Here is a 25,112-nt window from a genome sequence, read left to right as displayed (position 1 = left end):
GAAACACTGACATTAAGCACTGAACTTTTAAAATAAGCAGGTCCTCAGTTTCTTGCACACGACTATTCACAGACCTACATGACGGGTGTAGCAATGGAGCGTTATTTCCACAGTGAAAAATACCGATCTAATATCAAAAAGATGTATCAAAACTCCTACTCTCTACACGTAGCTATCAAAACTGGAGCATTGCGACGATCTGTATGTAGTGCACGTTTACCCCTCCCCTCCAACAATGATCTTTTTACAGTAGTCACACACAGTGTTATATACAGAGCATTTCACATATTAGTGCCTTGAAAAAAGGTGCTGGTTCAGTGAACACAACGGTGCAGGTGATCGTGAAGTCCTCTGAATGCTCCCTGACGACGTGTTCAAGGAGGTGCGTTCAAAGACCCGGAGCTGACAAAACAAGGTGAGACAAAATTTAATTAACGTGACTTTCTATTTATATGTGATCCTGTTAAACACTGAATTTAATTTAAACAGTAAAATTCAACTTCATGAAAAGAAAAGGTTACCTGTTAGAGTTGAAATGCTGCCTCAGCATTAAGTAAAGAAACTGGAAAAGAGGAGATGGAAAGTCAGTCAATCATCTGCTTATTAACAGACTCCAACTACCCTGTGTGGTTCAACAATTTCAAAATAAAAGTTCAGGACACAACAGAAAGCAGAAAACAGTCAAAGGTTAGGTTGAGAATAGGGCTGGGCAATACAGACGCAATCAAATATCACAATATTTTTGACCAAATACATAAATATCGATGCACTGTTAGCTAGCTAAAAAGTTAAAATGTTACATTGTTTGTTAGCTAGCTAAAAACATGTTAACAAAACATTACATTGTTTGCAACCTAGCTAAAAAGTTAACAAAACATTACTTTGTTAGCTAACTAAAAAAGTTAACAAAATGTTAGTTTGCCAGCTAGCTAAAAAAAATAACGTAACATTACATTGTTTCTTAGCTAACTAAAAAAGTCAATAAAATGTTGCACTGTTTCTTAACTAGCTAAAAAGGTTAAAACATTAAACTGTTTGTTAGCTAGCTAAAAAGTAAAAATGTTACATTGTTTGCTAACTAGCTAAAAAGTTCATTATTAATGTTAGTTTTTTGCTAGCTAGGTAAAGTTAAAACACTACATTGTTTGATAGACAAATTTCAATGTTTAATTGTTTGCTAACTAGCTAAAAAGTTAGTCTGCCTTGTTAGTCTACTCATGAGAAGCTTAAGCAGAAAAGATTGAATTTTTCCTTCTTTGTTTCATTAAGTCAGTCTTTCTCAGGCTGTTTTCACTGATTATTTGGAGTGAAAGAAAAAAGGGTTGAGGGTTGGTTGAAACTTGATTGTTTTGCTCAATTCATGACAAAAAAAGCCATTTTGAAAGTTAAACTTCTTCAGGTTTAGAATAAAAACTAATTTCCATCGACCTATTGCCCAGCCCTAGTTGGGAATGCTTGGAAAACAGTTTTCTGCAGAGGGTCAGCGGTCTAAACTAAATGCTGGAGAGAGAAGACAGGATTACAAGTCGAGGCAGAGAAAAGACAAATCTAGGAGATCAGTTGGACAGAGTCACAGTGGACAGACAGTGGAAGAAAGAAAGGATTGTTGTCTAAGTCACAAGACTCCACAACTTGTTAATGCAAACCACCCCGACGCTACAGCTCAGCAGGAACACGTAGGAAGGTCATCAGCATGCAGTCACTCTGTCCATCATTAGGTCCATCAACACTGTCCACACTGTCCACAGGTCCACAGACTCCCATTTAAATGTATGTAAATTTAACACATTGAACATACAAGCCAATTAATTTAAAGCAGAGGGTGTTGAGAGTTTCTGTATCAGTGTCCTGCTGCTTTTGTTCTGGAGCTTTTAGCCTCGGTGGTCAAACTACGGCCCACAAAGGCACAAGTTGAATTTTACAAAATAAATGGTGGAATACAGCTTTAATGAGGCACTGAGGCCATGATCAGAAACCAATATTTGGCAATTTAACTTTACTCTAAAAATTATATTTCTACAACTCTGTTGTGTTTAATGAGTTGAAACTTTTGGTCTTTGATTTTATTTCTGCTCCTACTGTGATGTTTCCGATGCATCAGAATGGAGGATATTTTGTTCTATAGAGGATAAAAGAACTTTTTAAACTGGAGTTTCATGTCAGCAGCAGCGTTCACTGCCTCTCGTGCTCAAAACACATTTTGAACATTACATGAACTTACAGGGCGACTCACATGACTGCATCTTAATGCATCAGACAAGCATGTTTTTCTCACATCTGCTTCCTGAATTAGCGCCTCCCAGCTACTTCTAGCTATGTAGCTTCTCCACTTTGTTGTACAAGCATCTCTTGACACAGCCGGTGTGTGTTGCATGTAAGTTCATTGAAAAAAAAAAGATAAATGACTCTGTTTACTATTCTGTTACAAATAAATAGCTAACCTACTGCTAACATTGCAAAATGGTGTTTATTACTGCATTAACAGCAAAGGAAGCATTTGTGTTTTTCTGAATATCTAGTATGAAGTCCAGGATGTGTCACTGGAGTAATAATAATAATAATAATGATAATGATAATAATAATAATAATAATAATAATAATAATAATAATAATAATAATATAGCACTGATTTGCCGGCTTGTATACAAAAGGTTGACCTGATCTAATGTTTTGGTGAATCTTTGAGTTACAAACTTACTCCAGTGACACACTTTTGCCCCAGCAGAAGACAGTGAAGGCAGAATGACTACACAACAGCGGAGAGTTAACAGATTTGGACCTTAAATGGGACACAACACAACATCAAGCAGAGCTCATCCACCCAGTCACAGAATGACAAGACAAAAAGACCAAATGACCAAATGGATCCATCACACCCACCGGCTACAAACACACATACAGCATATGTGTGTGTGTGTGTCTCATGAGTAGTAAGCCGATGCTTTCTTGCTGGAGTGAGGTGGGAGTCGGCGCATGGAGAGAGGGGGGGGCACCCTGACGAAGCATGGGGGAGGAAGAATGAGGTGTGAGGTGAGTTTTGGCATCATGATGGTAAAGCTCAGTAACCTTCCTCCCTTTACTTCCCTCAGACTGATACATTCAAACATCTTTTATTTAAATAAATAGATAAAAACAGATGTTTGCTCAAAGTCGACAATATATATTTTCATTAGCTGTAGGTGTTTCCCTCTGCTTTTGTGGCTCTTGTGGGGTCAAATTTGCACATTTGAACAGACTTTACTTCTTTATTTTATTCTATCTTGCAGTGTTTATTACAGTTTATGTGCTCAGCTACAACTGTCTTGCACCTTGTGGAGCCCCACTAGTGTCAACAGCTTGTTTCCATTATCTTGTGTGCACAAGATCAGGATCTTTCAGAGGAAGAATATATATATATACATATATATATATATATATATATATATATATATATATATATATATATATATTTTTTTTTTTTTTTTTTTTTTGCCTTTAGAGAGGAAGGTTGAAAGTCAAAATTTTGATTTCATTCTCAACATTTCAACTTTATTCTCAACATATTCTTGACATTTTAACTTCTAAATTCTTGATATTTTTACTCTCCACACGGTATTTCTACTTGAATTTTACTTGAAATTTCAACTTTATTTTCGATGTTGACTTTATCCTAAACATTTTGTCTTTAAATTTAGACTTTTCAACTTTAGTCTTGAAATTTTGACTTTATTCTCAACATTTTAACTGCTTTCTATACTTTTCAACTTTATTCTAGACATTTTAATTTTATTCTTGATATTCTGACTGTTTTCTCAACATTTTGACTTAATTTTCAACTTTATTCTAGACATTTTATTTTTATTCTTGATGTTTCAACTGTTGTCACAAGTTTTCATCTTTATTACTGACATTCTGACTTGATTCTCAACTTTTCAACTTTATCCTCAACATGGTATTTCAACTGTATTTTCAACATTTCTACTTTATTCTCAAAATGCTACAGTTTAATAAATCTTCCTCCTCTCTTTATGTTTCCTAACTACTCAGTGTATGATCTTGAGCAAACAAGATAACAACCAGTGTGCACAAGATACAGAAGTTATGGATACAAGATTTGCTAACAGGACAATAACTTGTATGCAAAAGATTCATATACCTTGAGCAAAATAGATGTATGAATTTTCGGCCAAAAAATAACTGGTGCACACAACATATGGATCTTATCAGAACAAAATTAGAACAGGCACACAGGTCCAGATTATATCTTTCATCACTCTGAGGCCTTCATACTTTACAGATCTAAGAGCAAACTGTGCACTAACTACTAATACTTTTTGTCTTATCTATAAAACAGATGGATTGGAATCCTCTTTTTTTCAAAAATTTAAATGATCACCTTAAAGTCTGTACAACATGAGCCTGACAGACACTTCCAGCAGCTACACTATGAGAAGGAGCTGAAATGCCTCATGTTGTGAAATGGAAACAGTAAAAACAGATGGGTGCAAATCAGGGGAAGTGTGCTTCAAAGGGAGGAAAATAGTGCTGTGTGTATGAGGATACACAAGACACTGATCTGCACAAGTAAAAATAAAGATCAGTTTCTTACCAGCTCGCCTGCACGGCTTCGATGTCACTCACTAAGTTTTGGGCCAAACAGATCCCAAAAATCTGTGGATGAAAGAAAAAAAACAAAACAAAACAAAAATGTCAACATCAGACATTTTCAAAGACAAAGAGGTTTCACACTGTTTCTGGAACGTTATGTATCAGACCTGCAGTAGTGCAACTCCTATAAAGATCCCGGCCACAAGGGTTAGGTTGTCCTGCAGCCACTTCTCAAACTGCGGCACGCAGCCTTTCACGTTGATGTAGTCCTTCTGCTCCGAGTCCTACGATGAACATCACCTCCTGTGGTCATCTTTACATTTTGACTGAGTGTGCTCATTCCACAGATTAAAAAAAAAAACATCTGGCATTTTATGAAAAATAATTTTAAGTCATACTGTAAATTGAAGTGGGAAGATATTAGTTTCATTTCTGCGCGTCCAGTATGGAGACAGATCCACAATTTGATACCAATGGTCAATGAATGTTCTCTGGTCTGGCTCATGTGTGGGTTAAGTCCAAACTGCTTCCTCTAATAATAACAATAAATCAGTATTAACTGATGTGAAATATATGGAGTACCTCAGAGCTCTGTTCTTGGCCCTTTGCTTTTCGTTCTATATCTGTCACCTCTTGGCCAAATTCTACACAGTAAATTCTGATAGCACAGCCACCAGTTTGACCAAGTAACAGTAACTCTTGATATCAAAGTCTAACACTGAAGAATCCTGGTGTTACGTGTGATCCTGCCCTGCAGGGGTCACCAACACTGCATTTTTCAACCTACACAACACAGCTCAAATTAGGTGTAACCTGTCCATGGTGGATGCTGAGATCTTGATTGACACCTGTGTTTCAAAATGCTGCTGCTCGAATCTCAACTAAAACCATAAAATTTGATCATATTACACCAAACCTAGCTTCACTTCATTGGCTCCCTATTCATGTCATATCAGACATTTCTCCCCTCTTGCAGTTTCTACAAATTGTTAACTGTCTTGGCCTCCAATGTTTTATTTAAATCATAAATTATAGATATTAGCAGCTTAATCCAACCTTGACTAAATTAAAACTAAATCAGTAACTAAAATCAATTGACAGAAATTAAACATCACATTTGGATCCAGCTGAGTCATAAATAGAAACTAATATCAAAACGAAAATAAAGACACTTACTGGTTTAGCTCGGATGTCGTATCCACACTGAGTGTTTATTACATCCTCCTGGAGTCAAAAAGAAGAAACTTTATAGCATGTCACACATTTTTAAAGCAGCGTCAGTGCAACAGTGTCTGTTCTTTCTGTGTACAGCTGAAGAAGAAACAGGTTAAAATCCCCCCCGCAAAAAAAGTTAGAATTAGTGTGTAATGTGTACATGCAAGCAGCATGAGGGAGTCGTACCGCCGGATCCTTGGTGCAGCAGGAGAAGGGAACTCCACACTTTTCTCGACTGGGATTCCCATCCGTGCAGTTGAAATAGATGTTCAGGTTCCAATCGTCTGCTCCGAATGCGCCGCAGCATTCCCACTACAGACAGGCAGAGAGGAAACAATTTGATGGAATTCCAGAAATGATGAAAGACCTTTTTCAGGAGGCAGTGTCAGTGACACTAACATAATTAAATGCATCACAAGTGGACTTGATTGGCCTGATGACCTGATTATTTCTCTTTCTCTTCAGGAATCACTCAAGTAAGAACCAATCCAGCAGGCACAGCCCCTCACATGTTTTTGCAAAAAGAAGAGTCCTTTTTCAAATTCATTTGATGCAGCTACAGTTCTGTCCAGTAAGTAGAATTTGTGTGAGTATGACTTTGTCAAAGTTTCTTATTTATTCTCTGCTGTTTTTGTACTTCATCCATTCTTGGGAATTGGGAAAAATCAAAAACACTCTGACTATGCTGTGAAATGATAATATTTAACATTTAATAGCCAAGACTTTGATACAAAATACAGTTTTGTTCAAATCCTCAAGACTGAGTGACGTACATATTCCTGAGTGAAGTCAATAAGGTTCTGCAGATCGATGTCGTCACGGTACGCCCGGATGTTGTTGTTGATGAACAGGTTGAGCTGGTCTTTAATCCAGTCCTTAAAGACAAACGCCAGGACTCCTGTCGTCAACTCCAAGAAAAAGATGATTCCCAGAAACACAGAGAACTACAGCAGGGAGACACAAAATGATACACACTTAGTCTGTTCATTTTCCAGTCACTGCAGCGTGCAAAGTGCAGCTCTTATCATGGAACATACAAACTTGAGTAGAAACGTGTTTTCCCGGAGCGCTCCGATGCATCCTGCGAAGCCCAGAATGAACATGACCCCCCCGACCACCATGAAGAGCCAGACTGGGTCCAGACCCCCCAGGTCTGTGATGGACGAGATGTTGGACAGAACCCCCTGGAGGGGAGACACAGAGCACAACAACACAGTCAGTCAGAGACGGGCAGCCAGCTGCGTCTCTTTCAGGACACAACACATGTTCGCCAAGAGGGTCACAGTGACACAGAAGAGGAGGGACCAGAATGAACCGAGAGGGAAAATAAGGCTGCTGCAACACAAATACTACAACACAACACAACACAAATATTCTTTTCAGTTTGAACCTAGTTTTAAACTAAATATGTTTAATTTAAACCTTTGTTTAATCTGTATTTGCTCAATGTAATCGATGACATATATGTTATTATATAAACCACATGTTTGTTTACTTCCTGTCAAGTATCCAGTTACACCTCTAACCTTAGTGATCATCTTATAGTGATTTTTTTTTATCTCTCTGTTATTTACTTCACTTTTCATTGTTAGCTTTGTACTGACTGGCTTTATAAGGGCTTTGTTTTTTATACAGTGTTTCTGATTATTTTTTATGTAGTGTCTAGATCAGTGGTTCACAATTTGGGTGTCAGGACCCCAGGGGTCGCAAGATAATTCCTGAGGGTCACCAGATGGTTGTGGAGAATAAAAAACTGCAGCAAACAGCCCAGAATGAGAGCCAAGAATCAGCTCTCGGTAACGTCAGTCCCTGAAATTCAATATAAAGGTCAAACACTCAAACTTATGCAAAATACAGACATACGACTGGCCTCGAAGAAACGTAGAAAGAAACGTAACGCCTCACTACTGGTTAAAACTAAGAACCAGCACAAAAATTACAATGATTAAAATAAACCACCATGTTCTGAACAGACACGAACACTAAAACTAAGTAATATTTGCACTTTGTAACATAAAATAGAAAACTACTCAGTCCACCAGGCATGATAGGAATTGAACAAACACCACCCTGATTATTCTGGGGGTTGTGCGACATAAAGGTTGAGAACTACTGTCTTAGATGACTGTTAGTATTGTTAGCTATCCACTCAGTGTTGTAACGTTAGCCTGATTTCCACAGCTTAGCTAACTTTAGGTCACAATAGTGACTGACATACACCATCTTGCAAAAGCAAGCAGAACAGCTCCAACCTCACTGCTGGATAAGGGGTTTAATTAGGGTGTGTCCAGCTGATGCAGCACTGAGTGTAAAAAAAAAAAAGAGCAACCTAACAAAGTCAGGATAACGTTGGTGCTACACTGACTGAGTGACCAGCTAACATTGTTAACAGCTGCCTGATTATCAAAATGATTAAAGACACTATGCAAAATAATCTGTAAATATTATTAAGAATATGTAGAAAGCCAAAGGTGAAAAAAAATCACTAATGTTGGAGGTGGAGGTAACGTTGCTGTACAGTTGACAGGAAGTAAACCGATGTGCAGCTTGTGAAACATATATACATCACACTATACTGTACAGGTAGAGAATTACCTTCACAAGGATGAAGATAAAGCTGCTATAACAGATTTTTTGCTCACTAGGCGGAACAAGCTGAACAGACTACATGATATTCACGAGCTAGTTGCTAAATTAGTTTCTCTGTTATTGTGCAGCAGCAGCGGCTCATCAGAGCTGGTTTGCTAAAAACAGATGCCTGCTGTTGTTGGAAAATAGGTTAATGAGAGCAGAGTTTGCAGGTCACTAAACCAACAGTTAAAACAGGCTAAAAAGATCTGCTGATCAGCTGCTGATCAGCTGATATCACATTACATATAGTCATTTGATCCATTGTTTATATAAAAATATTGATTACTGCTTGTTATTGCGCTTGCACGTTTAAAATAGGGCTCAGGATACCAAAAAAATTGATGGTTCAGGTTTTTCAAAACAGATATTTTGCTGCTTTTCTTGGTCTTGCTTTACAGTAAATTGAATAATTATGAGAATTTCACATTAAATTGGGCTCAGTGGACATTTGTCACTGTTTTATGATGTTTTATAAAACATACAGTAAATCAAACTAGAGAAAATTCTGCAGATTGATCAAAAGTGAAAATCATTAATTGCAGCTCAAGCCTTTAGAAAATGACATGTAATCTATAAATGAGCGCTGCACAATCAATCTCACCTGTATATATAACACACACACACACATATATATATATAAACAATTGTATTTCTGATGTACAGCACTGTATTTTTATTTTCTAATATCACTAATAATAACAGCTGTGTCTCTACTCACCTTCTCACTCCATGCCCACAGTCCAATTCCAACTAAGGCCATGCCCAGCAGCTGCAACACACACACACACACACACACACACACACACACACACACACACACACACACACACACACACAGTCATGTCAAATTAGTGCACAGATGTGTTGATGCATAATGACACGTTACCAGTGTGCCAGTGGTATTACATGAAGATACAACAGTGGCCTCTGAGGCCTCTCTGACCCTGAGATGTGAAATCAGTAAAGACGAGTAAAGATGTGACAGCTGTAATGTTTATGTCTATCCTGACAGTAAAGTCAGATTCCGAGGGGGATTTTATTCAACATTACATAACATCCTCGTACCATGTCACACCTGAGACTTACAGTTCACATTTTTCTATGTGCACTTATTATTTTTAGCTTTTACATTAAGAGTCGGGGAAAATCAATACAGCATAGCATAATATCAATAATATTTTGTGTGGCAAGTATCTTTTAACAATGAAAATGCAAATTAACCTTTTTTGGTACAAGAATGATAAAATTAGACTTGCACCAATTTCAATTTTAAACATTTTTTGCAACTTTTCTTGTGAAGATTAAATTGGATGTTCATAATAAAACACTGACTATTAAATATTCATTCATACTATTTTACATTTTCCCCAAAGTCCTCCAGGTTACAGCCAGGCCTTATTATAGTTTTATATTAAGATTATGAATAGGGGGAACATGATCTCACGAGTTTGCCTGTGAAAGCAGATGTAAACAAACTGGAGACTGATGTGGTGCAACAGTTTGCTGCAGTAAAACTTGCTGTGAGAAAAACAGACGCAGAAGTTAAAGGAGTCTAGATGAGAAACTGTATGAGGAGACACATCAACACAGGTTGTTTATTCTTCAGCCAGAACAGGAGGTGAGATTTTAACTAGGGGTGTCCCGATCCGATATTGATATCGGCTATCGATCCGATATCAGCCAAAAAACGATTTTATCGGACTGCATCTAAAAGTAGTCCATTTTCCGCTCCAGCACTTCTATTCATAGGTGACTCTGGTTGCTGACTGTTGTTTTCTGTTTGAGTAACATCACTTGATCAAGCCTTTTCTAACATTCCACACTATAAAATAAGTAATAAAAGAATGTATGATTTGTACTGATATTGTATCGGATCAATATCGGTATCAGCCAATACTCAAGGCTGCAATATCGGTATCGTATCGGAAGTGAAAAAGTTGTTTCGGGACATCTCTAATTTTAACTGTCCCTCTGTGAACAGCAGTCTGCTGCTGGCTAACATTAGCCTGAAGAGCTACAAAGTTTCAGGCTGTTCTGTGACATTGTCAGCTGCTCTGTCTCGTTATAGACTGTCTGTCTTCTGTTTATCCTATCTTTCTTGGAATCTGTCGCTGACACCAACTTCATGCAAGCATGTGTGTGAGTGTGTGTAGCTGTAATCAGCATGGTGGTGATATCACATGCAGAACATGTGTGTGACAATGACGGGCACAGAATCGGATACGTGACAGAGACCGGCCAGTGACCAATCAGGGCTGGTCACTCTGAAAACTGTCCGGTTCCGGTCTCCGGCCGGTCGATCGGTGCATCCCTAGATAAAATCATTTGCTTTTTCAGTCCACTAGATGCTGTTGAGGTTTTCTTTCTGCTGACGTTAGCAGAGTTCAGAATGATTAGTTGGTCAAACTGTCTACTTGACAATCCTATTTTGAAGTAAAAAAAAAAAGTGAGAAAACAAAATATCTAAAGTTTTCCTATTGGGACATAATTGTACTTGAAAAGAAATGTAAGAAATGATATTGTATTATGACTTAGGTATCGTAAAATCAGTATCACTTGCTTTAAAATGAAAATGTACCTGTACGTAATGAACATTTCTGCTGATGTGACAAGCCGATAAGATGAGGCATTAATTATGCACACGTGACACGAGTATGCCTGCAGTGAGGTTTTTTGAAGTGTCTAAAATGGATAGTTGCTCTTTGCATTGACTGCTCAGCATCGGGCATGTGAGCCAATGTTCTTTGCAATAAAGTGGAAAAAACTATAGGCTTATATAAGTATTGATCATCAATATGCATATACATATGCTATAAGTATGTTATACATTTTAATTTGAGTTGTGTATTTACATTATCATAGAGATATCCCTAATTGTATTAAAGGTAACGGTGCATTTCTTTTTGCCTGTCAATGGCATCATATCCCGTTTACCCACTCTGTGATGATCCATTATAGAGTCAGCAAACGTGACTAAACATAACGTGAATAAAACTTTAATCACCACACCCGCAGATCCATATTTACCTTCTTTTGCACTCTGCACTCCTGCACGCACACGAACCAAAATAGCAGGTGCGCTTGGTGACGCCCACACAGTTGGAACGCCCAAGACCTGCTGCTTTGTGCTCGTTGTTGGCCTGCACAATTAAAATAAGGCCCAGAAATTTGGATAGTTCCAAGTTTTCAGAACTAAAAAATTTGCTGCTTTTCTTGGTCCTCCATAATAGTAAAGTAAATATGTTTTTGGTTTTGGAATTTTGGTTAATGACATTAACTTAGATATTGAGATGGGTTAATAATCCATACAATTAATCAGTTTATAGTCAAGTCAACTTCATAGTGCATTTCATACAACAAGTGTAACAACAAGTGCTTAGAGAGAAAATAATCTGCAGACTGAGCAATACTGAAAACCATTGTTAGTTGTAGCCCTTCTTTTTCCAAGTATTTTGAAAGTGCAATTTAATTTCTTTAATTTTAAAAAGTATGATTTAATTTTAGAATTCATTTGGAAAATGTTACAACTGACCCCTGTCCCCCCCGTCATTTATAAAAAATCTACATATAAACATGGTAGAATAATTAAGGATTAGTTGTTGGCGAGATAATTGTTGTTAATTAATTGATCTTACATCTGATTATCAATTTATTGAAATAGTTTTTCAACACTAATGGCAAAAACCCCCAAACACATGGCTGCTCCAGCTTGTGTACGACTTTGTTTTATATTATAGCTGTTGTTGCGATACAACACGCCTGATGACTGTGGGAACTTGTTACAGGCATTTTTGACTAATTGTCTGATATTTGATATCCAGTATACCTCAGATGAACTGATAATGAAAATAAATGGTAGTTGTAAATCTATTTATTTTATATCTATTAGACTATCACAGCTTTATCATCTATATTGGTATAGGTGTAGTATATGTAGTAGATAGATTGATCTGGATTGATTTATCATTTATTTCTATTTTCTTCCACTATCCAACAGGATTGATGCAAAGTGAAAATATCAATCTATAACATCATCTTTGAGATATACAGGTATTTTGACAATCTAATGACACGTCTGTCACAAATGTCTAGAAGAGTTACGTCAGAAAACTGTCAAATCATAAATTAGTTGCTTTTGTGAGTTGACATAAATATAACTAAATGTGTTGAATGATATTGTCTGACATCGACTGCAGACCCCTGAAGTGAATCAAATGGAAAATGTGTTGTGGCAGATTTTATGATATCAGCAAATATCAAATCATTGTTCAAAGAATCATTATAACATCATACTGTGATGAAACTTATGATTTACACCCCTAACTGATACTGGATGTTTGAGGCAGATGCCAATACCTAAAAAAAATCTGATGTAAATACTTCATGTATATGTATTATATATGTATATATTAAATCTGAAGTTAAATATGTTGCCTATAAAACTAACTAAACAAATGAATCAATCCAAAACAAACCAATTAAAACCAATCTGCAAAATGTTATGTCATTAAAGAATTGAACAACATAGCTTTACAGTAGATCCTGCTGACAAAAAAAATAATAAAAACCCAAAAAAACACGCATTTGCATTATGTTCTGTAAAAAATAAAAAATAAAATAAAGGTTCAGATATTTGCGAATATCAGACAGAATATATGCCGATACGAACCGAGACAGATAAGGCTGTGATAGGCCTATATAATGGGTTGATATAATCAATATATCTGTCTGGATCTACTATTTTCTGATATTTTATATCAAGTATGCTTCAGATTAATTTATAGGGAAAATAACTGGTAACTGTAGACTATGTTGATTTGAACATTTTAATAAAGCCTGTACTTACAACACAACCACACAGGTATCCATTTAGTCCACTATATAAACTTGCCATGAATGACATCACTTTGTAAAACATATGACGTCATGTCTAATTATATAGTAAAGTGTATATTCACAGTGTTATAACATGGGTTAGTGTAGTGTGTGTGTGTGTGTGTGTGTGTGTGTGTGTGTGTGTGTACAGTATACTGTGTGTGATATGGATGTCAGTTGAATGATAAGCCTGCAGTGTGTCAGTGAGACGCTCTCAGATAAAAGCCGATTATCTCTGTGCTGTCAACTGACCATCAGCTGCTCCTCTGTCCGGACAAATAAAACCGGACAAATAAAACCACAAACACACATGAAAGCGTTTATCTGTCGGTGAACGTGAACATGAAGTTGGAAATTTACAGTCCAGTGATAAGATGCCATGATAACTGCGGCCTTCCTCCCCATTGGCCGGCGGAGCTGATAATAACCGGAGTGTACAGCAGAGAGGCGCAGCTGCGTAGCGTTAATAAAAACCGACCCTTCTTACCCAGAAGAGGATGTTGAATCCGAAAATGAAGTACTTGATGCAGCAGCTGACTTCGTGGCCCTTGTAGTGATTCCCCGACATGTTTGAGCATCCTCGGCGGTGTCTGTGTGGAGGAGAAACACGGCCTGCTCACAGGCTTTGTGTGCAGCGGGAACAGGGAACAGGTTCAGCGCTCCGGGGATGCATTTCACTTTGTCCGCTTCAAATGTTCACACAGCCGCTTCAGAGCCGCGCCAGGGGCATGCTGGGAGCGGCCCCGGTCGACCTCACGCACCTTAATACTGAAGATATAAACCGACGTTAATGCAGTGAAACCGCAGCGTCTAAATTATCCTCCGTTTTCTGGGAGAATTGCGCCTACAGGAGGCAGTACCGCTGCCGAGGGTGGGCGTCAATGATTGGCTAGGAAAAGAGTTGAGAGACTGAGGCTGCAACCAATCATATCAGAGGACGAATGTGGCATTTCCTGTGTCACAAAAGATGTACTGATGATAACACAAATGCTCAAACTCACGCAGAAGAAGAAGGAAAAGAAAAATGTTTTATTTAAAATATTTTTATTTTAGACACACATTTAGACAAGTCACACAAGTATATTTTTTAGGTATCTGAGCTGTGCTTGAGTATTTATTTTTCAAACAACTTTTTTACTTTTACTCTCTTCATTTGAACACACATATCTGTACTTTTTACTCCTTACATTTTCAAAACAGGCTCCTTACTTTAGTTTTATTTCATTTGAAGGGAATTATTGATTATTTTTATTTTTCATCAGTACACAACATGTATCATGTACAACACAAATGATGCAAAAGACAAAGCAAAACGACATAACAAGACAAAATGATGTAACAAGACATAACAAGATGTAACAAAATGAAAAAGACGCAACAAGATGATGTAAAAGACATGACAAGACAAAAATGACACAAACAACTTAAAGGACGTAACAGACGTAAAATAAGTAACAAGGCAAAAATAATGCAACAAGGCAGAAACAAGATCAAATATGTAACGGGATGAAAACAACATAAAAGCCTTAAGACAAAAATAAAGTATAAAGACAAAAAAGACGTAACCAGACGTAAATGACGCAACAGGACGAAAACAATGTAAAAGACATAAGACGAAAATGGTATGACAAGACATAACAAGAAGTAACAAGGTAAAAAGGACATAACAAGACAAAAACAATTTGACAAGACATAATGATGTAAAAGACATAACGATGCAAAAATGAGGCAACAAGACAAAAAGAACATAAAAGACAAGATGAAAACAACCTATCAAGTCGAGACAGACAAAACCACATGTAAATGGTGTGACAAGATGAAAACAATGTAAGAGCATGAAAATAACAAGACATAAGAAAATGAAGAAGACTTTTTTACTTTTATACTTTAGTACATTTCATTATAATTATAATTGTCCCACATTATAATGGTCCCACAAGCAGCTGTAGAAGACTCTACTGCAACTCCTGGATCAGGTACAAAAGGTACCACAATGAATAATGTTGCTGGTAAGTAAACTATGCATCCTTAGAAATAAAGGTGCTATTTATTTAAAGCAGTAGATGGCATGTGGAGCCATTATTAACCCAAAAAATGCAGATTTTCATGAATTTGGTTAGAAATATCATTATTAACACCAACATGTGTGAGTGTGTCATATCTAATGTATCAATGACTATAATCCAGTAATATCATTTATATTATTCTGACAGGAGCCATACTTTTCTTCTTTTACTTGAGAAACATTTTGTTTGTTTGTTCATTTCAGATTGCATCATTTTGGTCACCAGCTTCTACTTTGATAGTCTCCACAGGAAGTTTAGGAATGTCTTGATGATAATCTCTTATCAGGCTACATTTCTACAGCTGACCAGTCTATGTAAATACAACTGTGACCAGTCCTGATGTTACTGTTCATGCTGTCATGTCTGATGAAAACACTAATACTGATTAACAGATATTGATTTCAATAACAGTTAGCTGTATCAGCTGCAGTAACACTGTTACACCAGTGTAATGCTGTGCTGCTGGCAGTGAGCTCCCATCAGCTGTTATCTCTCCACCCATGTCAGGTCAGACACAACAGCACCAACACTTCCAGTGGAAACTTTCAAAATAAAAGATGGTAACTAAAATGACGTTCTGCTTCCATCAAGTTATATATTTTTCTACAACAACAAACACACTTAAAACTTAAAACACACTCTCCGGCACTTTATATGGATTAAATAAAATTAAAGAAGAAGGGCAGGCTAATGGATTACACATTAAAAGCAGATTTAAATAGGTGGGTTAAGTGTGGTTTTGAAAAAGTGTAGTGAGGAAGACTATCTGAGGCCTTGGAGGAGAGAGTCCCAGGCGAGGGGGCAACTACACAGAAGGACCCTTTCAGCTTGCTTGGATCAGGTGAAAAGGGAGGAGCTTGGTGTCAGCAGATCTTAAGTTGCAAGTAGGAGTGTATTGTGGGCTCTGTAAATTATAACAAGCAGAATTTTGAACTGGATTCTTTGTTGAACTGGGAGCCAGTGGAGGTTCTGATGGACTGGCAATGTGACTTCTGGTGTGGAGTGGGTCAGCAGATGTGACGCTGGGTTTGGGACGTATTTTAGATGGGAAAGGACTTTGATGGATGTGATGTACAGTGCTGTTGCAGTAATTGAGTCATGAGGTGAGGATGAGCGTTTTGGCAGCTGAGAAGGAGAGGGAAGGGCAAAGATTAATCTAGGGTTCGTAGAAGAAGGTTTGTTAAAGATGACACCAGGTTACAGATGTTTGGGGAAACAGGAACAGTTGAGCCAAGGCTGCCAAGTAAAAAATGGTTTGGTGGAGTAGGCTTGGCTGGTATCATTTTTTTCATACCTCCTTGCCTGAATGTAATGTAGTGCAGTGAAAAAGAAAAGAGAATTTATGGTGTCAAAGGCGGCACTGAGGTCAAGCACGGTAAGAAACTGAAGGGAGTGGGCAGCACTCAGTACTTATACTGTAATATGCTACCCACCAAGCAGCTGACGGCATTTCAACGTTGTCTTTTGGGCTAAATCTGGTTGGTCCATCATGGCCTTAATTTAGCCCAAGAATGGAATTTGAAATTGATAATTTGGCTGTGTTTAGTCTGCCCTGTTTGTTTCAAATCTAGTCAAAAATTTCATGTTGAAACTTGAGTCTTTTTCATTCCCTCTGATTTGGTCCAAACATAGCCCAAAAACAGACGTTGAAATTTGGATTGTGCTTAGTTGACTGATTTGATCTAAATGTAGCCCAAGAGTAGATGATGAAATTTCACACTTGTTTGGTCGGTCTGATCTGGCCCAAATGTAGCCTAAAACTATTAAAACTGGGCCTGTGTTTAGTCCATCTGTCTTTTTGATGACAACTTTTCACCTCTACCTTTCAGCCAAAACTGGACATAGATGGATGTCCTTGAATTGTTGTCTTTTCAACAACATGAAGAAGACATCTTTTCATTTTTCATTTTCCACCAAAGTCAAACATTTCTTAGATGACCGAACCGTTTTTTCACCGTCTTTTCAACGAAATTTTGTCAGATAGGTACATTTTCTGTAGGAAATGCACACACTGAGATTGCACAGCAATGACAGGTGCCTCTTACAAATTCAAAAATTTTATTTCTCTGGATTTAATTGAGTAAATGGGTTATAATTTTGTCTGTCTCAAAGTTACAACACTTCAGTCACAGTTATTACATTATGTCCTCAACCCTTTGCCAAGTTTCTGCTGAAACATTCTGCATAATATCAACCATCAGAGGTGGATTAACACAGAAATTATTAGATACATTTGAACTGTGATAATGTTCCCAGTGAGTTAGATGTGTAGAGGGTGTGCCTGGTACAGCACCAGCAAGGGTTCACTCAGAGAGCCTCTGCTCAGGCAGTAAAGACTCTGTGTCAGGGCTTCATGAAGCACCAGACTCCCGCTCTCGTCTGTATATCGCAGCTGAAAGCCCACCACCTCCAGGGGCTTCAGGGCCAGGACAGCTGACACGTCGAACACATCATATCCAGACGAGGGTCGCTGGTCCAGGGTCAGCAGCCTCTCCTCGAGGGCAGGACTTTCCTTCAAGGCTCCCTGTGAAGCCGTGACGCTGTGCAGGGTGACGGTCACGCTGATGGGACGGGGGTGGAGGGTTTTCCTGAACAGAACCAGCTCTGCACCCAGCATGGAGGGGTTCAGGCTGCTGACGTTGAACCAGATCCATCCTGGAGGGGCGTGATGTGGACCTAGGGGATAGAGAAAATGGAGAATAACTTTAATCCATGCAATAAGGATTTAGATTTTGAAGTGTATTGTTACCATTCCAGACAGTTGTTGGGTTTCATTCATTTCTGTTTGGAATGAACAAATATCAGGTGACGTATAACGAGAGAGGAAGTCCATAAACGGAGAAGGTGGGTGGTCCCCTGACACACCAGATAGAACCAACTTGGAAGTTGTCCGTAGAAATGGCTTTCAAAAAACAAAAATACTTGGCACGTGATTGGATGAACTGTCTGTCTATCACATCTAACATCTTCAGTGCTGTTCTTTGCTCTTCTTTCAATGAAGAAATTTTCTCCAGTTCTGATATAACTGATGCTATCACAGTATCTATGCTAACCTCTTCAGGAGCCGCCATTGTTTGTTCAAGACGAGTCGCTTCCATGGACGCTGCTCACTGTCGTCACACCTAAAACCACGCCCATAGCTGCCAGTAGTCCCTCCTAGGGCGCTGACTGGCTGCACCACTTTTGGTGCAGACACAAACGGACAACTTGAAGCCTGGCAAGACGGATTCTCATGTGATCTCGTCAATCCAGCTGTCGGCAGATGCAGTGCACACAGTTTGAAGGTTGTGTTATTTGTACACAGACTGAAGTGAATGTGTCAGTTCATTTATTTTATCAAAATGAATGCAGACTTTTTTTTTTTGTATAATGGCGGTAACGGTGTGAAACTACATTTACAGCCTGACACATTTTGTATCTATCATTTTAATGCATGTTAAAGCACCAGTTCGTAGGACATAGTGATATTTGTGGTGAGCCTGTAGACTGCAAACATCTTGTGTCACCTTCCCCTTCTGAGTGCATAGGAGAACCTCCGGTGGCTGCAGAACTGGCGAAAAATGGAAAAGATAGATGGGTCAACTTCTCACCCAGGAGACCGGGGTTTGTGTCCCATATGAAACCAGTGTTCAACCTTGATTTCTTTTTAATTGAAGTAATGTATGTAGTTAACGTGCAGTAATGTATGAATTTAAGTTATTTAACTAACATACTTATTTTTTAATCTACCCATGGTCTTTTGTTTCCTAAACCCAACCATGTAGTTTTTGCCTTGATTGAAGTCTACTGGGATGTTGCATATTTATTAATGCTCACTTGACTGTAGAGCCCTCCACATGCAAAACCGAAGCTAGAGGAGTATCTAGAGTGTCATAGTTTGAAATGTTCATGATCAAGTTGCCATATTTGATGAGTTGGGAGTGAGATCGTGTTGCATATTTTGCTCAGGAGTTGGTGGAGACCAAAACAGAGCTAAAAGGAGAGGGGACTTAACATTCATCAGGCGACAGTCCAGATGTTTTACTAATGTAAAACTTCTAGGTTAGCCAACACAAATCACTGGAATGCTGTTAAGACTAACTACCCAGTTGTTTTATTCTTTTATTGCAGTCATTTGGCATTAATAGATTACAAAACATTTCAAGTCAAGTATTGAAGAGAAGAGGAAAAATAACTTGATTACTCCTTTAAAATATGCTGGAAATTCATCTCAAATCCTTACCAACAACACTGCGATAACTCTGCACCAGTGTCCCATCTGAACTCTCGAAGTCTTGAGCCTCCAGTGAGTCCAGACGCTGATAGATCCTCTTCATGTAGGGATGAGGCTTCGCCTGATGGCTTGCAGACACTTTATTGATATGTAGCATTTCCAGAATGGCTTTGTTGAGCTCCTGGTTGTCCTCTGCGTCTCTGCGGTGGTCCATCAGCAGCAAGCCTGTGACGGAGCACAGCAGGAGGAAGACCAGCGTTACATCAAAAAATCCCAAACAGACTCCTCGGATCATTCTGTTCTGTTTTAATTATATGAATTATTTCCCGTATCTGCACTTTGTTTTTCCGTTAAAGCACCGCTCAAGCTTCCACCTGCAGGCTGGTGTAACAGTGTGAGCACTAATAGGTATGCAGGAACCACAGGGGCTGTCAGGACTTAGTGAAGCAGTCCTCTTCTGAAGCTGAGGAATGTTACTTCCCTTTGACAAACACTCTACCATGGACTGTAATGAGCCACAGTCCTGTACTGCTCTCAACAAGCAACCACTGGACTGATGCACTGACTGGAAACACTCCACTGGGACTGAAGGAGGAGGAGGATCAGGGCCACAACCAGGATAAAAAACTGAGAATTAAACAATAAAGTCAAAATATTTGGAGTTTTCTTGATATTTTGAGAATAACCTTGTAATATTACGAAAATATAGTCACATTTTACAGAAGAAAATAGGTAATATTTTGAGAATAATGCTGCCTTCAAATGGGACTCATGAACTCATAGTTACGATATGGGAAGTTGTGTACATGATTCAGGTTGTGAATATCACAAGAGGGGAGCGTTCACTCCTCTAATGAACAGTAAACATGACTTCATTTAAAGGTACGGTATGTCATAATACTTGAAGATAAAGTAGTTATTTTACTGTTGGCTTGTGAGGATCCATTTTTAAACCTGATTAAATCTTGTTTTAACTTTAAATTATGTTGCACCAAACTTTAAACCTACCTTAAACTTAAGAAATATTAAGTTAAAGCTCAGTTTAGCTTTCACTCGAATAGATTGAATTTAATTCTTGAACTTCTTTGCTGGGGCATCATCAGAAGGCTAACTAGGCTAACTTTTTAGCTAGCTAGCAGACAATGTAATTTTTTCTAGCTTTTAATCTAGCTAGCAAACAATGTATTGTTTTGTTGACTTTATAGGTAGCTAGTAAACAATATTAACTTTTTAGCTGTCTAACAAACAATGTAATATTTTGTTAACTTTTTAGATAGATAGGAAGCAAAAATGTTTTGTTTTTTTAAACTTTTTAGCAACCTAGCAAACAATGTTATGTTTAGTTCACTACCAAACAATGTAACGTTTTGTTAAGTTTTTAGCTAGCTAGCAAACAATATAATGTTTTAGAACAAGAAAAAAATACAGAGCAGCTGAAAGGTAATGCAAACAAAAGATTAGGAACTTTCCCCCTTAAATATTTTATTTTATTCTCATTCTCTATTCTATCTTTTATTTTATATTAATATTTTATTTATTTATTTTTGTATGTGGACATAATCCTCTATTGGACCCTGCAGCATAAATTTTTTTTTGCAGCCCTCATACAATGCTCTGCATACTGTGCAGTGCCATGGTTTTGTGCATGTTTACTTGCTTAGTGTACAACCTAAATGGAACAGAGCCATTGGTAATGTTATTTGTTTCACCTTTGTATTTCCTGCTTTCAGAAGTCAGCATGTCTGCTGATAAATAAATAAGATCATCATGGAAAATACACAGACTATATGTCAGAGAGAAATGGCATTTCCTTCACTACTTACAAGTCAGTGAGTATAAGTTTCAACATTTCATTTTATTTAAATATTGTAAATTGATTTGAATTTCATGTGCTGTTCATTACTTTGTACTGTGCTTCATTCTGCCTGCTAAAGCACAGACTCCATACAACTTAACATGAAGTCTATTCTTCAGCAGAAATCTGAACATGGCTCAAATCCTGCCAAAAGAAAAGTAGCAGAAATCAAGCCATGTTAATGCTAAGCCTGCAAATTTCTCTTCATGATTATTAAATATCTTAGACAGCTGGGCTCAGTCCAACATAATGATTGGCACTGCATAATTTAAACAAACAAACAAACAAAACAAAACAAAAAAAACAATGGACAAATCATTTCAATTTACAGTACATTGGTTTACCAAATCAGGTAGATCTGTATTGTGTTTGTAGTGGTCATATTATTTTCTCAGGTGAATACTGTCCCCTACTGGCTCCCTGCAGAACTACAGTCTTAATATATCAGTGTCTCTGTTGAAGTAATATTTGGAGGAATTCACATTTTTGCTTTTTTAAAGCATTCACAAATCTTTTATAAATGTTTCTGTGGCATAAAGTTTTATCTGTGGCCTTTTATACAGTGATTATGGCAGTCTGCCAAATTGTAAAGAATTTGCTATATTAATAAAGGAGGCACTGATGGATGATTGGAGTAAACTAGGACTGATAATAAAATAAAAACTTTGCTTTTAAAAGAAAGAATTTTAATTAGTGTTATTTTAACCTCCATAGGGCAGATCTGCTGGATGTAAGGATGTAATTTCCACTCTTGACTTTTCAAACTTCAGCTCTCTCCTCTCTGTGACGTCAGGCTTGTTATCCTACCTTCAGGTGCCACCATTCAGCACAGACATGAATTCTTTTGTTTGGAGCGCTTTAAAGGCCAAAATATAAATATTGTCGTTAATATGAATATAATATAATATTATATTATAATTATATAATAATTACATATACATATATATTTTCAAATTTGGATGTTCATTGTGGATGTTGTATCATGCACCATGACAATGTACCCAAAGTTAACAGAAAGCTGCTCTTGAACCCTGTGGAGAACATGCATGGTTTTGACTCTGAAGATTTTTTTCCCAGCAGTCAGATTTACTAGAAGTGCTACTGGTGTGAAATAATTGTATTTATTTATTTATTTATTTTATTTTAACACAGAAATGTCTACAGATGACTAAAATTGTGACCTATTAGCTTGAAAACACAATGAGATGAAGGCTACTCTCAATTCAAATGTAATAGTAATACCACAGAAAAAGAATATTTTCCCACGATTTTCTAAAGGTATGTTTTCTGAAAAAAGAAAGGTGAATAGGAAACTCCAACAACCCCATGCCTGAAAATAACTGAAGCATAACTAAAGTATAGTGTTCTATCTCTTGTTATAAACTTTGTGCATATAAAACAAGTACAGTGGTGGAAAAACAGGTCATATAATAAGCATCCTACAGTAAAACTACCTAACTGTACCCAATTTCCATCTTCTGGCTTTATTTTCTATATAAAACCTACATATTGTCACAGGTAGGCTCCTTCATTCAACTCTCACTGGCTATTGTTGGCTCTGGACAGGATATGGAAGTTCCTATTGGCTCAAGTGACCTGTCAATCAACATTAACAACAGCTGTACTGTGTCTGTGCACCTTGTCAGCGGAGAAGGGAGACGATTGAGGTGGAGTAAATATTTTTGGAAGGTTGTGTTTTTTGCACTTTTTGTGGATTTATGGCTTGTGTTTGGACTAAATATATCACTGGACTGGATTGACTGGACCTCTGGGATTTAAACAAGATCATTTTTGTCCGTTTTGATCAACATTTGGCAAATAAGGAGAACTGTCAGGGTAAGTTTGCTAGCTTGTCAGACTGACTGTCACTGCTGTTGTAATTGTATCTGGACATACTTGGCATCAGTGGAAACACAAGAATCCAAGCTTTCTTTTTTTTTTTTTTTTTGTATTGCATGAGTGTATATGTTTACATAGTAGCCTCACACTTCTATAGTTAAAGGTATTAACACTGACTCAAAAGGCACCTGTTGTTGTTGGGCTGGACACAACCTGTTAGACATGCTGCCATCTTGAATCAGGCAAAAGCAGTGGATTCAAGTTCAACCACCAGTCACCACCCCCTGATGTGTGATGGATGAAATTGACAGGCAAATTTATTTTGCTGCAGAAAGTCAGACTATGGATAAATGGAAGTATGTATGTATAAATAAATAAATAAATAAATACAATTATAAATAGATAAATAAATGTATTAATAAATGAGAAAGTATATAAATAAATTAACATACAAATGAATCAATAATAAAAAAAAACATATAGGGTATTTGAATGAATGAAAAATAAATATATAAAAATAAATACACAAATTTAAAAATAAAATAAAGATTAATAGCCTATATTTAATGTCTCATTTGAATGGTTGTTTATTTATTGATGGTGACAATTAATTGAATCATTATTTATGCGAGCACTTTATTATATATTTATTGATTTAAGGACCAGTGTGTAGGATCAGTTAGATGGTGGCATTGGTTAAATGGTTGGCTTGTAAATTGCTAACACTCACAATCACCTTCCCTTTCCAAGCCTGTAGGAGACGTATTTGGTTTGTCCATTCTGGGCTACTGTAGAAACAATATTGGATCTTAAAAGATAAGCTGCTCCCTCTGTAGATATAAAGAACTCACTCTGAGGTAATAAAAAACACAACAATTCTTATTTTCGGTTGATTATACACTAATGAATACCCTGAAATCTTACACACTGGACCTTTAATTAATTTAAGCCTTTAATTATAATAATTTATGTATTTAGATATTTAGCTTTGGCCCTTAAAATCCCAGCATACTTTTTCCTCAAGACAGTAAGAACTAGTTTGTTTATGTAGCTAAATCATCACTTTCATACAGTAACATTGGGTGTAATGAATAACTGCCAGCACAGCTGCCGACCTTTAGTCTTAGTTTTAAATATTGTTTTTGTCAATAAACTGCAGGGTGTCATTTCCTCTGGTGATGGGAGGACATGTCCTGCTTTCTACCCACTAAACAAAAGACTTTACCCACTGAAATACTTGTCTCTCTTGTCCTCTGACTGTCCCTCACCAGCAGTGCAGATGTGAGAGGAGAGCTCTGATAAAAATGTTAATACATTCATGTGAGTTCATCTTCAGTTATTAACAGTTAATACCCTCATAGCCATTAACTTAATGTGCAGCTGGTAGTTGAGCTGCTTTTTGCCCTGAGCTTTGCCTCTCAGGCTACATAGCCTATCAGCTGTCCTACTAACCAGTGGCACTTATTGGGTACAGAAAAAAACTACAGGTCCCATGTGAAAACAACAAGTCTGCCAGGCAGCCCGGTACTTTTGTTCTTGTAAATTATCATAACCATATTTATAAAATCCCTTTTTAAACTTTCCAGCTTCTAACTTCTGCAGTGTTCGGTCTTCTCTGTGTCTCTCTGTGAATGTCTAGGGCTTGTGGGAAATGAAGGACCACTGTGTAGGATTTAGTGGTATCTAGTGGTGAGCTTGCAGATGGGAAACACTTCTTTTCACTTTCCCCTTCCAAATGTGTAGGAGAACCTACGGTGGTTGCAAAAAATGGCCATATCTAGAGCCAGTGATTTGTCAGTTCTTGACTGCTGTAGAAATATGGCTGTGCAGA

General features: G+C 37.4%; 2 protein-coding genes across 3 annotated transcripts; both read right to left on the bottom strand.

The window, feature by feature from the left end:
• On the bottom strand, nt 1-14,323 carry tspan5a (tetraspanin 5a). Of its 2 annotated transcripts, XM_084712257.1 has the most exons (11): nt 13,796-14,323; nt 9,152-9,202; nt 6,840-6,986; nt 6,576-6,746; nt 5,989-6,114; nt 5,764-5,811; nt 4,755-4,871; nt 4,589-4,650; nt 2,881-2,994; nt 522-562; nt 1-402 (listed from the first exon to the last, which is right to left on the bottom strand). In XM_084712257.1, exons 1-9 carry the CDS (start codon nt 13,874-13,876, stop codon nt 2,922-2,924), a joined length of 876 nt encoding a protein of 291 aa, XP_084568383.1. In that variant the 5' UTR covers nt 13,877-14,323; the 3' UTR covers nt 1-402; nt 522-562; nt 2,881-2,921. The 2 variants fall into 2 exon arrangements, with proteins under 2 accessions (XP_084568383.1, XP_084568384.1); XM_084712258.1 differs by lacking the exon at nt 2,881-2,994.
• A 1,728-nt stretch (nt 14,324-16,051) lies between these two features.
• LOC146306243 (uncharacterized) lies at nt 16,052-20,817 on the bottom strand. Its single transcript, XM_084712328.1, has 2 exons — nt 19,597-20,817; nt 16,052-18,050 (listed from the first exon to the last, which is right to left on the bottom strand). The coding sequence occupies exons 1-2, from the start codon at nt 19,880-19,882 to the stop codon at nt 17,635-17,637; spliced, it is 702 nt and encodes a 233-aa protein (XP_084568454.1). The 5' UTR covers nt 19,883-20,817; the 3' UTR covers nt 16,052-17,634.
• Nucleotides 20,818-25,112: the final 4,295 nt, after the last annotated feature.

This window comes from Lutjanus erythropterus, chromosome 23 (assembly GCF_056507025.1).
Source record: "Lutjanus erythropterus isolate fLutEry1 chromosome 23, fLutEry1.hap2, whole genome shotgun sequence".
Taxonomy (NCBI): Eukaryota; Metazoa; Chordata; class Actinopteri; order Lutjaniformes; family Lutjanidae; genus Lutjanus; species Lutjanus erythropterus.
The sequence above is the reverse complement of the archived record's forward strand: the minus strand, read 5'-3'. Positions and strand labels throughout refer to the sequence as shown.

Bases quoted from the DNA above. Each gene is read 5' to 3' on its own strand.
- tspan5a (XM_084712257.1), bottom strand. From the start codon at position 13,876: ATGTCGGGGAATCACTACAAGGGCCACGAAGTCAGCTGCTGCATCAAG. The intron at 6,987-9,151 runs GTGAGTAGAGAC...TCTCCCCTCCAG, and splicing joins TGTGGGCATGGAGTGAGAAG to GGGGTTCTGTCCAACATCTC. The intron at 6,115-6,575 runs GTACGTCACTCA...GCCTGTCTGTAG, and splicing joins TTGACTTCACTCAGGAATAT to TGGGAATGCTGCGGCGCATT.
- LOC146306243 (XM_084712328.1), bottom strand. From the start codon at position 19,882: ATGATCCGAGGAGTCTGTTTGGGATTTTTTGATGTAACGCTGGTCTTC. The intron at 18,051-19,596 runs GTAAGGATTTGA...TCTATCCCCTAG, and splicing joins GAGTTATCGCAGTGTTGTTG to GTCCACATCACGCCCCTCCA.